Below are 12305 nucleotides of genomic sequence, written 5' to 3'. Positions count from 1 at the left end.
AAGGCCCGGGCCAATTTGCCAGAGCTGCGCACCGGGGCCCAGCGTCACGTGCTTGAGCTATGCGTTTCTTGGCGCCCAATTGCAAATTCCGCCTTTAGGATTCGTTCCTGCCACTCCTTTGCCAGTGCCCCACCAACCAGCAACACTTTGGGTCATCGTTTACATACTTGGAAGCTTCAAGGTTGACAGCTTGAGAAGCTCTTGAAATTTCCAGCTTCAGCATCAGAGTCTGGGAAAGTCGCAATGCCACGTCCTTCTTTCCCACACCTGGGTGCTGGAAAGCACGTTCAGAAACACGACACTTGAGCAGGACTTTGGGTTGGTCAAACCAGAAACCTCTCCTTCACCAGACATTAACGTAGTTCATCTTCAATCACCGTCGTTACTTTACCCAGCCCAACATGGACCCCACCATGTATTATCTGCACCTTTGCACCTGGCACTATCCGAAATTACAGTCATTCATCCTCCCAAGGTCATGTTTCGAGCTGTTTTCAGGTTGCCTATTGCTCATCGCGCCATCAATTACGGGTTTCAGCTTATCCTATTCGAGGAGCAACAACAATGATGCATGGGTGGATGAACCACTTAGAGAAACCTCGCTGCATAACTATCCTGTCCGCCTTCACCGGGACACCACGATATCCAACGATGTTTACTGTCAAAGCAGCGAAATAACGATATCCAGCTTCATGGTATTCCGCATACAATATAGGTCACAGGTCACGGCTATACAAAACAAGGCGAATTCGGCTAACGAGCCTACCGAAAGTGTGGGTTATTGTGGGTCGATTGCCCCACACATTATATTGGGCACTTATAGGACTTTATATACTCTAAATATAAAGTTGAGGCTATTTTTATTTACTATAATAGTAGATGCAAGGCTTTGCAGCACTCTGCTCTATTAAGTAGATACTTTGTATATATGACGAATCTCTGTATAGAACCTCTACAAGGGATATGAGTTGAAGGTAACTTTTGACAATTGGTTCGGTGCAGCTAAACAGTGCACAATAAAATGTCTTAATGTAAACACAAGATACCGTGAATACAAGCGTGAATTGCATACTGCGAAACTGTCTAAAAGTGCTTTCAACTAATATCTTTTTCAAAAGTTCCAAATAAGAGCCCGTCACAATAACTTTAGTAAATTTATTTTGATTAGAAAAAGTATTTATATTTTAAATTTCTGATATATCTTATTTTTCACTTAATAACGGTACTATATTATTTATTTGGAAATTTAATATTGAAAAAAATATTAATAAAATAAAAATATCTCTCAATATTTAAAGAAACAATGATTTTTATAAAACTATCGTTTTAAATATATCGTTAATTTTAGCAAAACATTCTATTTTCTCTACTTTAAATGAAATCGGTTTTATTTAATTTTATATATTAAATTGTCATATATTAATATAATTAAGTAATTTAGTATTACTATTATAAATCAAAATCTTTTAAAGCTAATAGTAAAAGTTATGAAGCTATCGTAAAAAACTAAATAAAAAAATCATGGTAGATTTTATCGGACCCAGTGATCGGGTTATAGGTGGCTTGGCAGTTAAGCCAAACTCCTGTAGGTATAGTGGCGGGCGCGGACAATTTTGGTTCGATTGAGTATATGCGGTATTGCTTACCTGTTGTTCTCAATATCCATGGCTGGTAGTAAGTTCAATGCCATATGCACTTCCGTCAGGGGGCATGTAGAACCCACCTTTCTGTGTTTCCCCGCATGGACGAAAGGCAGTTAGGGTCGGTGTAAGGAGCTGGGTGAGGGAGAGACAGCTTCACTTTCTTGCTGCCCCGGTTATTACCCAATGCGGACTCCAGGTACCAATCGAGACGAGACGTTTGAAGCCGCACAGACCATCAGGCGATCACGGCAAATAGCGCCCGAGAGAAGAAGCAAGCCGAGCCGGAGCCACCAACAAGGCTTTCCATCCCTCTGGCAGGTCATCGTCAAACGTGACTGCAAACCTGGATAGCGTCTGCCTTTGACAGCGCACCACCCGCCACCTCCCGACATCTCGACATCTCGACACCTCGACGTCGTCTCTCGCTGTCCTTTTCAGAAAGCAGCCAGCCTTTGTGATCGGGCACCTCTGAAGAGGACCCTTGCGAATTTTGTTCTCACCCCAGAACCAGCCGCCACCACCTCGCCAACCATGCTGCCGTTATCAGTGCGACGGGCTGTCGCGTCTGCGGCTCCCCAGTCGCCTGTGACGGTGGTTTCCTCCCTGACTGCGTCGGCTCCCAAAGCCGCCTACAAGGCCAATGGTCTCCACCAGCGCCGGTACTCGTCCTCAAAACCCTCAAGCCCGGATGACGGCGCCCGCGATTTCGCCGCCCGGCCCTCCGTGCCCGCCTCGGGCAACTCCAAGACGACCGGCGAGAAGCGCAAAAGAAAGGCCAAGGACGCCGGCCCCCAGCTCCCCAGCGTCCCCAGCACCAAGCACATCAAGGACGAGGGTTCGTATCCTCCCCAATATCACTCACATCTCTTGCTTACCCCTCTATCTAGCCCTCGCCCTGTCCACCTTCTTCGCCCTCCACCGGCCCATCTCCGTCACACAGCTCCTCCCCAAGACGGTGACCGAGGATGCCTTTGCCGAGATCTTCAACACCCGCTCGCCGCGTCACAGGGTGTCTGACGTCCTGTCGACCCTGTCACAAACGGTACATGACCTTGAAAAACATCCCCTCTCCAAGTTGAATGATGATGAAGCCAACACTAGTGTCTTTAAACAGCAGGAGCGGATGCAGCAAGAGATTCAGGAAACCGGAGAGCCGCCGAGGCGCGCCGACGGCGCCCCGTTTGAGATGAGCGGCGAGAGCAACGTCTATTTTCAGCTCAACTCCATGGCAGGCCAGTTCCTGCCTTATGCGCCGCCTCCGGCACCCAAGCCGATGGCCGATGGCGCCGCCGCCGCCGTTGATGCTCTTGTCGACGAACTTGCCGGCACGACGCTGGAAGCGAGCGAGGAGCCCCAGACGAGGGTGTACAAGGCCATGGTCACGATCGAGGAGACGGTGGAGGCGGACGGGCAGTACAAGGTTGTTGCGCACAGCCCGGAACTCATCGACAGTGCGGAGCAGGGCGGCGTTCAGCCGAGGACGTTTTTGGAGAGGATGGCGCTGCGCCAGCTGAAGTATGACGAGTCGAGACGGCTACAGGACCGGGCCATGCAGGCCATTAGTGTGAAGAGGCAGAGGAAGTTGCGGATGAAGAAGAAGAAGTACAAGAAGCTGCAGAAGAGGACGAGAAACGAGAGGAGAAAGTTGGATAGATTGTAAATAGATTGTCGGATTATGATGTATGGGGTGGTGGGTGGGATTGGGGGGGGACGGCGGCGTATTTGTACATAATCCACTTCTCTCTCTTTTTTTTCTTTTCCTTTTTGATCAACTGACAAGAACAAACCAATGTCTAGAAAGAGTTATGATGGATTTTTCTTTTTTCCCTTGAGGTCTTTGTTTGTTGCATGGCAGTTTCCACATATTAGAGAAGGAGTAGTTTTAGTCACTTTGGAGCGGTTAAAGGGATGGTAGCATGAGACAGATTGTCCGTCTCTTTTTTTTTTTTTACATTCCGCATAGCATCAGTATCAACCGTTTTTTTTTAGTCTTTTTAGTGCATGCTATCTCTCCTAAGCTAAACAATATTCTTGTCCAACCACTCCTTCCACTGCTCCTCAGTCCACCCACTCGAAATCTCATTTGCTACAACGCCATTGAAGATTACAGTAGGCGTGACGTGAACACCGAGAAGTCTGTTGATTTTGGTGATCAGCTTCACGTCGTTTGTGACGGCGTTGCCTGCGTTGAGGGCGCCGTCCTCGCCCGGTTGGGAGGGGATGGCAAGGAGGTTATAGACGGCTTCCTCGTCCAGGTCAGAGATGGTGTCCGAGGCGAGCTTGGCGAGGCGGCGGTAGGTCTGGTTGCGGGTTTCGTTCACGAGGGAGATATCAAAGTAGGATTTTTGGTGGGCGAAAAGGGTGGAGGAGAACTGGTAGAATTTGGCGGGGGAGTTGGTTAGTTGGAGGACGGCGAGAGCGGCTTCGTGGACGAGGGTGGAGGAGGGGTGCCAGGGTTGGATTTGTTGACGGATGATGAAGTCGACTTTGGAGGAGAGGGAGGGGTTGGGGGAGATGATTTTGGGGATAATGTTGTTGTAGAGATGGTTGAAGAGTTCTGGTAGAGGGAGTTAGTGTATGCTTTGGGGGGGTGGGTTGAGAGGGGGGACTGACTAGCTGAGAAGGGGCAGACGTAGTCGAGGAAAAGCTCGATGGTGTGCTTTGGTTCGGGGGCTGAGGTTAGTGAGGAGGAGAAGGTGAGGCGGTGGGCGTTGAATTTGGGTGGGAGGGCCATCTTGGTGGTTTACTTTGTTTGTGAAGTTGAGAATTGATGAGTGACAGTCACGAACGGACGATGGGTAGTGAATGAGGCTTTTATAGAATTAAGAATTAGACCGCGACAGAAAGGCTCGGGATGATGTGATGGGAGCTCTTGTTACACATGAAGATAGGTAGATAGGGGGTGTGTTAGTGGGGTGAATGAGGGGCTGCTCGCGCTCAGTTGCATCATCGCTTTTCCGAAAATCTTAATCGCTCCCCGATCCGTCGAAATACCTGTTCGGCATCGGGTGCTCGTTGGTCAATTCCAAATACCTCTCTAGGGGAATTTGTCATTCTGTCTCTCAGACTGTCTCCTGGTGAAACCCCTATTTTCTCATCCTCACTCCCTACATGACATTAAATCCTAACCATAACGATCACATACGACCATAGGCAGTTGAAAATACGGGATCCCGTCTGCTCTCCCCTAGTCAAACAGCTGACCGCCGGACCAGTACTCAGGTGGGTGACCACTGGGGAATCCCCGGTGCTGTATGTTTTTCGCTGCTTTGCTTTTTACTCTCTTACTGGTTGGTTATCCTACATTCTTTCTCAAACCGCAAAAGACACCCAATTTCTACTGTGGTTACATACAAAAGTTTTGCCCCCTTGTCAAGTACCGCCCAGTGGTTCCTGTTTTTTTGGCTAGGCCAATTTCGGCCAAAATTCTACCGCAATTTCCCCCGGGCCAGTGTTTTCTACCTTTCAATACCACTTAGCCAGCCAGCCAGCCAGCACCACAATGGCTCCCAATCGCCACCTTACTACTGAAGAGCGTCAACGAATTCGTACCCTCTATTTTGACGGCCACCTTAGCCAATCCCGAATTCAAGAAACCACTGGTTATACGAAATACCAAATCCGCTATGCGATACGAGCCCCGGCGGCCGAGGTCGCCCCACGATCTGGCCGACCACGCGTTATTACAGCCGATCAAGAGCTCGAGCTTATTCGGTATGTGTGTGAATTAAAGGCACACCGTCGGATGAGCTTCCTGGAGCTTTCTATTGCCCTTTTCAACTCCCTTCTTAACTGGATTACGATTCGCAACGCTCTTTACCGCCACGGATTTCGCCGTCGAGTTGCTCGGAAGAAGCCTCCTATTTCAGAAGCCAACCAGCAAAAACGACTGGCCTGGGCTATAGAACATAAGGACTGGACTCTCGAACAATGGCGTACAATCCTCTGGAGTGACGAAACCTGGGTAGTTGGTGGTCCTTACCGCAAGCAGTATGTTACACGCCGAATCGACGAGGAATGGGACCCTACTTGTATCGTAGAAAAGCACCAGAGAAAAGGAGGGTGGATGTTCTGGGGCTGTTTTTACGGCTCAACCAAAGGCCCTGGTATCTTCTGGGAAAAGGAATGGGGATCGATCAATGAGCATTCCTACCGAAGGAATATCCTTCCCAGTATCCACGAATTCATTGACGATACCTTCGAGCAACACCATTTACAGCTTTCTTTTATGCAGGACGGCGCACCTGGCCATCGAGCGGCCGGTACGAAGAAGGATCTTGAGAATAGGAAGATTGGAGTAGTTGATTGGCCTCCTTTTTCCCCAGATTTGAACCCTATTGAATCCTGTTGGAATTGGATGAAGGATTATATTGAGGATAAATACGGCCTTGAAGAGAAGCCGTCGTACGCGAAGTTGAAGAGGTACGTGGAGGAGGCCTGGCAAGAGCTTCCGGAATCTTACCTTCAAACGCTGTTGGATTCGATGCCCAGTCGGTGTGAGGCAGTAATTGCAGCGAATGGTATGCATACAAAATATTAGCTATAGATATGGTGGTTATTTTGTAGAATACAATCGCCAGGGTGGCCCTTGACTAGCGCGAGTACTTGACGAGAAGGCAAAACTTACCCCTGCACCACAGTACTTGAAAATGGTGGGTTCAAAGACCCCCCCTTAGTTAATCGTTCAACGCCAAGTTTAACAACGGGACACTCTTTGCACACCTGCCCTAACTTATAGCCACCAAGCAACACTTTACAACCCCTTTTCAAGCCAAGTCCAAACAGCCTCTTCCCTGTACTATTATTACTACCATTACACTAAATCTTCCTTTTTCTTCCTTTGTCTTTCCTCCTTCCTCTCTCATCTTTGCACCTTTAACAAACTTCCCCCCCTTAACGCTCAACCTCCACAGCAAAGGTAACCACTACCCCCTCCTCCGCCGTCACCGTAAAGGTCTCCACCACCGGCCCGGTAGTAACACTTCCCCCACCCTCCTCCCGTTCCGTATGAAAAATCAACGTCGTCACCAAAGGCATTGGTTCGTATGACGGGGTAGGAGTTCTGGGTGGACGGCTGAACCCTGCCGTGCCGTAATACACCGTTGGTGTCTGCATGCTGAGGGAAGAACCCCTTCCGCTACCATAAACGCCCGGGCTGAGGGTTTTAGTTTTGAGGGTGGAGGGGAAAGAGGAGTTTGTCCAGGAGAAGAGGCCTGTTGTGAACGGTTTGGGGATGGAGAGGGATGGGAAGGTCGTGGGAGGCAAGGCTGTGAGGTTGATGGAGGGGGCGGTCAGGGATGGGAGGGGAGGGGAGAGGAGGGTGCTGAGGGTGTGGTATTGGGGGCGGATGGATGATGTAAGTGGGAGGGTGGAAGGTGGGGGGTAGGAGGCTGAGGTTGGGGGGGGTTCGTCTACTGTGATGGTTAATGTAGGTGTGGTGGTTTGGAAGATCAACGTAGTAACCCGGGGACCGTCTGTGTCGTAAGTGGCGGGAGATTCTGTATCGTGAGCTGTCGAAGTTGACTCGCCGACTGTCTCAGTATAGTACGCAGTACTCAACAAATCGTCCGTACTGGTACTCTCTGTGGCAGAGGGGACTGGCGTTGAGAAATGAAGCGCGGGTGTGGTTGTCATAGTGAGAAACGGCTCATCAAAACATGACATATCGGGGTCGACGTGAAGGAAGACTTGCGGGCACGTTGCGTCCGGCTGCTCGAGGTAGTAGTTCACCTTGTCGTAGCGGCCAGATCGGCAGGCGAAAAAGGAAAATGTTCCATTGTAACTGAGAGCCTGGGCATCGCCGTGCGTGGTGACAGAGAAAAGCATGTCGGGTTCTTCCACGTCGGAAAAGGCAACGTCACAGACTAAGACTGTCGAGACGGCTAGAAGAATGAACAAGAGATTAGCTGGAACAGAGCAAGGACAGGACAGGGGACAGGGACAACTGTACGAGCCCACCAGCACCCCCGTAGGGCGTGGTCTAGAAGACGACCATCAAAAAACCGGAACCACGTTGCTGACTCTGTGAGTTTGCTTCCCTGAAGTTGACCACCTGGTAATTGGCCAACTGTGAGGTTGTTGCTGCAACTGGCATCGACTGAGTATAGGTGGAACAAACATGTTTGTATATCCGCGACATCAGCCACCACGAAGCTCAACCCCAGCACCAAGAAGAGGAAGATGTGAGCAAACATAGTCGAAGTGTAGGTGATAGATGACAGCGGCGGTAGGTAATCCTGGGTTCAAGTGAAAGAGCTGCCAACTTCACAACTGACCACAGCAACGGGGAGGTAACCCAACACTTATATCACCAGACTCCCAATTATCATTTCCACCAAGGACGGCAAGATGTGCCGTTTGGTGCAACGAACTCATTGTTTCTCATGACGGCGATATTGCCCCAAATATCTTGAACAACTACGCCCCAGCGCCCGTCAGACCGTTGGCAAGTTCAAGATGTAAAGAAGTGATGGTCTCATCCGCTCGGCTCACACCTAAAAACAAGGGACCGTGCATGCATATCGCCTGTGAGCCTCAGCCCAGTGATACCCATCTCGACTTGAGCATGCTGTGCAACACCATGATAAGGTCACCGTCGCATCTGCGAGATCATCCACCACTAGATATCTACCATCCCAATTCCAGACTTGTCCGACAGACCGAGCCCAACAATGGCCTTTCCCAGCCACTGGCAACAAAAGTTGTCTTTGCCGACACAGATACACAAGCAAGCAGAATTGGAACGAAAAATGTATGATATGGGCAGAGGTATCATTCGGGTTGTGCCCAAACCCTTCCACGGTTTCATTACTAAAAATCAATACGTGGTACTTTTCGCTGCAACAAGATAAGAATCGAAGTGGCTTAACTACGCCTTTCTCCTTTTCCTGGACGCTGGCGGATCTGGCTCTTGCTCCGACTCAGCATCTGATGCCTCCTCATCACTCGACTCGCCGAGGGATATCATATCCTCGGCATCATCGCCCTCATTGTCTTCGTTATCTTCGCCCTCACCCTCAGAGTCACTATCACTGGAAAATCCAGAGAAATCGTCATCTTCGTCATCTGAAGCTGCAAGATCCTCGGTGGCCGCCAGAGTCGACCCAGCCATGGATGTATCGGCAACACTTTCGCCTTCAGCCTCGAGGTCGCGTTTCCGCTTCCGCATCTCACCGAGACGACCTTGGCGGCCCTCAATGAGTTCAGAGTCGGCATCCTCGGTCCCTTCCATCGCTGGCGCGGGGGTGAACCAAGGAATCTTGCCTCGCATAAAATCGTTCAAGACCATCTTGGCCACACCGTCCACATCTGGCTCACCACCCTTCAACAGTCTGCCGCCCTTCCTAGCCAGCATCTCAAGGAACTGAATGTGGTCTTTCCAACCCTTCAGCTCATACGTCCTTTCCATATGATGCGGCTTGACCTTGCTCAACACAGCAGGGATATACTGCTCGGGATGCTCGACATTCTCAACACGGACGACACCACGGAGAAGAAGGTCCTGTGGTGTGTCATTTTGGTTGGGTGGTACAATACCCGGGCAATCAATCAGGTAGATCCTCTTCATCAGAGTAACGTACTGCCAGACCTTGGTCTCACCGGGAATAGGTGCAACCTTGGCAACAGGCTTGCCACGGAGGGCGTTGATGATGCTGGATTTGCCCACGTTGGGATACCCAACCAGACCAACACTGATCTGCTTGCGGTCCTTGTGGAGGATGCTAAATTGGCGGAGAAGATCGATCAGAGAACCACGACCGAACGGGTTCTTCATGCTTGATCTCATGGCGCAGGTGGGGCGATCCTTTTGAAGCACACGGATCCAAGCAGCCTGAAAACCTGTTAGCGTCCGTCTTGGAAGCAACAATTTCAAATGCAGATGTATGATGGGGAGAAATGTATGAAACATCACTAAGAAAACCGCAACAAAATTACCCAGTGAGGGGCGCGGCGGTTTTCAACTCGTATGAAACACGTCCGGTATCCGGCGCCAAAACCCCAAGACGGAGTCTGACAATCCCCGACCTGATGACCAGGCCAAAGAAGTTGGAGGTGGATATCGATCTCCCAGGGATGTAACGCACAACTTCCATTGCAGTGGCACATGAATGTGCGGAAGCATCCTGACAAAACCCCTGGGGTACTCCCAATAAAAATCGAGGAGTACCAAGAATGTGTGATGTGATACAATACAAAATGGTTGTACTTACGGCTGTGCTGGATGGAACCAAATCGATCTTGTTCAGAACGAAGATGAGATGCTTGTGCGGAGCTTCTGTAGAAAGATACTTCTCCACGTGGCGACATCTTGTGCCGACAGGATCACGGGCGTCGAGAACGTGGAGGATGACGTCGGAAGAGTCAATCACCTTGTCTGTGAGAATAGGTTAGAACAATACTGACCTCCAACGTGAGTGCGTGTATGCTTACAGAGCTCGTTCCAGATGCGCTTGGATTGACCCTTGAAGAAGATGGCTTCCTTGGCCGTTGAGACACTGAAGTCAATCTCCGGGTAGACACTTTCCTTGTTCTCCACCTCAGCCGTGCCAGAAGTACCGCTGAGCAGCTTGATCTGTTCCTGCCTCGCGGTGTACTGATCGAAACTCGACTCGGTGTGGCCCGCCAGTTCGTCAACAGTGGCGAAGCTCAGCTTGGGACGTTTCCTTTGCGCCTTGGGTCCAAAGGTCTCTGAGAAGGGCGCACTCTCGATTGTCATCTTGGCTTGATGCTTCTTCAACCCATCCTCGAGCTTGGGTCCGTCATCACGAATCAAGCTCATGGGAAGCTTGTTGCTCTTGAGCAGTACTGAGTATGGGTCCTTCTGGTTCTCCTCCACAGCCTCCCTGAACGATGTGAGTGTGTCCTGGGAAATGACTCTGGTGTTGCTGAACCATCTTCGGTTTGGCTCGATGACAGCCTTGGGGCGCTCTCTGCTCTGGAAAGAGGCAGCCTTGACGATCTTGCCATCCTTGTTGCGAATCGCCTTGCCCTCCTTGAGGACATTGAGGGTCTTGATCTTTTTGGCGGAGCGGTAGAAGTTTTCACCCTTCACCTTGGGGTCGCCTGTGGGCTTGCCCTGCCGCTCCATGCGGGACTTTTCCTTCTTCCCTGTGATGAAGAGTTAGAGGGCGACGTCAATTGCGATATCGACGAATGCTGCGACGTACCAGTTCCCATCTTGGTGAAATGCTAAAACGCCAAGCTGAAACCAGGAGACAAGAAAAGGCAAAACAAGAACCTCGCCCGCGAGAAAGGATCTGAGGGATTGGAAATTGATGTTTTGCGGTCTTCCACGGGGGAAAGTGAATGTGGAAGACGAGGAGAGAAAAGTTGGAAAGGGTGCAAAAGAGCAACAGTCGCGCAAAGTAAATGGGAAAGTTTTGGAGGGGTGGAGCTCCAAAAGTCTCTGAAAAAAGAGCGGTCAGCCGCGGCAGAACCCCCAATGCTCAACCGCCCTTACTCCCAAACCGGCTTAGCGTCTGTCAATCAGCCGGCCCCAGCAAGCTTCAGAATTTCCAAGTCGAATCACCACCACTCGCACCTCGCCGTCGTCGACAATCCCCCAGTAGTCCAGGAAGCCAGCCCGAACTCCTGTCTCTCCAGACAGAAGCTTCCCCCATACCACAAACAACATGCCTCCATCGCTTCCACGACCGGCCCTCACCGGCCTCGAAGCCGCCCTCACCAACTGCCGCCTCACACCCAGACCAGTATCCCGGCAGCTCTCTCGCTCCCTCTCGACAACCCCCTCCTACCTCCAACAATTCTTCCCCCCCGACTCCCCCAAGTTCATCACCATCCCCGAACCCCCCCAATCCTCCGAAGTCAAACCCCCCCCCGTCAAAGGCCACCTCCCCAAACCCCGCAACCTCTTCCCCACCCGCGGCGGCCGCCGCAAAGCCACATCCGCCTTCATCAAAGCCGCCACCCCCCTCTCCAAATCCGAAGCCGCCGGCCTCCCCCCCAAATCCGCCGCCGAAGCCGCCCACCGCAAAGCAGCCGCCATCCGCCGCAAGAACCTCGCAGCAGGCACCCTTAGCCTCTACCGCCGTAAGACCACCCACGACAGGAGAATCCTCGAACGCTCCCGGTACAAGGTCGGATTCAACATCGCCTGCGCCAACAAGCCCGAGCGCGAGGACGAAATCCTCACCCGGTCGACAGTCAAGGCGTCCACCGCCCTGAAGGTCCAGGTCGAGCCTAGTCCACTCCGGTTCGAGAGGGCCGAAGAGGCCAGGCAAAAGACTGAACAGTTGGCTGCGCAAAAGTCAGAAGAGAGGAAAGACGCCCTTGCTCAGCTGTTTGTTGCCGCACAGAGCTTCATCGTGACGGAGAAGCAGCTGGAGGAGAGGGTCGAGGAGCTGTTCAAGGAGGATACGTTCAAGAACAGGATTAGCAGCGCCGCTAAGAACATTTGGGAGGCTTCTGGCCCGCCGATCAGCGTGGCCACGAGACAGGCGCAAATTTCAGGTATGGCCTCTGGATTGTCTGATTCTACCAGGGCGGCGACCCAGGCGGCGGTCAGGAGGAAGTTGGTGGCCGAGGAGCTTTCGGGTGGCAAGCTGGTTATCGATGCTTAGTAAATGAGCGATCCGGGAGTTTCGAGAGCACAATGAGAGAGATGAAGCTGTCTTAAGCAGGTGGGGATGCCTGTTTGTTGCG

General features: G+C 51.3%; 5 protein-coding genes across 5 annotated transcripts; 2 read left to right on the top strand and 3 right to left on the bottom strand.

Moving 5' to 3' along the window:
- The first annotated feature begins 1765 nt into the window (after positions 1-1765).
- Positions 1766-3449, top strand: QC763_106510 (uncharacterized protein). Its single transcript, XM_062907226.1, has 3 exons — positions 1766-2478; positions 2531-2685; positions 2758-3449. Exons 1-3 carry the CDS (start codon positions 2175-2177, stop codon positions 3301-3303), a joined length of 1005 nt encoding a protein of 334 aa, XP_062770155.1. The 5' UTR covers positions 1766-2174; the 3' UTR covers positions 3304-3449.
- A 177-nt stretch (positions 3450-3626) lies between these two features.
- On the bottom strand, positions 3627-4595 carry QC763_106500 (uncharacterized protein). Its single transcript, XM_062907225.1, has 2 exons — positions 4257-4595; positions 3627-4200 (listed from the first exon to the last, which is right to left on the bottom strand). The coding sequence occupies exons 1-2, from the start codon at positions 4375-4377 to the stop codon at positions 3662-3664; spliced, it is 660 nt and encodes a 219-aa protein (XP_062770154.1). The 5' UTR covers positions 4378-4595; the 3' UTR covers positions 3627-3661.
- A 1688-nt stretch (positions 4596-6283) lies between these two features.
- QC763_106490 (uncharacterized protein) lies at positions 6284-7837 on the bottom strand (the record flags this gene model as incomplete). Its single annotated transcript, XM_062907224.1, has 2 exons — positions 6284-7525; positions 7594-7837. The coding sequence occupies 2 exons, from the start codon at positions 7835-7837 to the stop codon at positions 6537-6539; spliced, it is 1233 nt and encodes a 410-aa protein (XP_062770153.1). The 3' UTR covers positions 6284-6536.
- A 674-nt stretch (positions 7838-8511) lies between these two features.
- NOG2 (GTPase required for pre-60S ribosomal subunit nuclear export and maturation) lies at positions 8512-11338 on the bottom strand (the record flags this gene model as incomplete). Its single annotated transcript, XM_062907223.1, has 4 exons — positions 10811-11338; positions 10074-10751; positions 9854-10017; positions 8512-9474 (listed from the first exon to the last, which is right to left on the bottom strand). The coding sequence occupies exons 1-4, from the start codon at positions 10818-10820 to the stop codon at positions 8512-8514; spliced, it is 1815 nt and encodes a 604-aa protein (XP_062770152.1). The 5' UTR covers positions 10821-11338.
- QC763_106470 (uncharacterized protein) lies at positions 11276-12223 on the top strand (the record flags this gene model as incomplete). Its single annotated transcript, XM_062907222.1, has 1 exon — positions 11276-12223. The coding sequence occupies one exon, from the start codon at positions 11276-11278 to the stop codon at positions 12221-12223; it is 948 nt and encodes a 315-aa protein (XP_062770151.1).
- Between the last annotated feature and the right edge of the window lie 82 nt (positions 12224-12305).

The sequence above is a fragment of the Podospora pseudopauciseta genome, chromosome 1 (genome assembly GCF_035222475.1).
Source record: "Podospora pseudopauciseta strain CBS 411.78 chromosome 1, whole genome shotgun sequence".
NCBI lineage: Eukaryota > Fungi > Ascomycota > Sordariomycetes > Sordariales > Podosporaceae > Podospora > Podospora pseudopauciseta.
The sequence above is the reverse complement of the archived record's forward strand: the minus strand, read 5'-3'. Positions and strand labels throughout refer to the sequence as shown.

Excerpts from the sequence above, each read along its gene's own strand:
- QC763_106500 (XM_062907225.1), bottom strand. The coding sequence starts at position 4,377 with ATGGCCCTCCCACCCAAATTCAACGCCCACCGCCTCACCTTCTCCTCC. Across the intron at positions 4,201-4,256 it reads CGTCTGCCCCTTCTCAGCTA|AACTCTTCAACCATCTCTAC; the intron begins GTCAGTCCCCCC and ends TCCCTCTACCAG.
- QC763_106510 (XM_062907226.1), top strand. The coding sequence starts at position 2,175 with ATGCTGCCGTTATCAGTGCGACGGGCTGTCGCGTCTGCGGCTCCCCAG. Across the intron at positions 2,479-2,530 it reads CAAGCACATCAAGGACGAGG|CCCTCGCCCTGTCCACCTTC; the intron begins GTTCGTATCCTC and ends CCCTCTATCTAG. Across the intron at positions 2,686-2,757 it reads TGTCGACCCTGTCACAAACG|CAGGAGCGGATGCAGCAAGA; the intron begins GTACATGACCTT and ends GTCTTTAAACAG.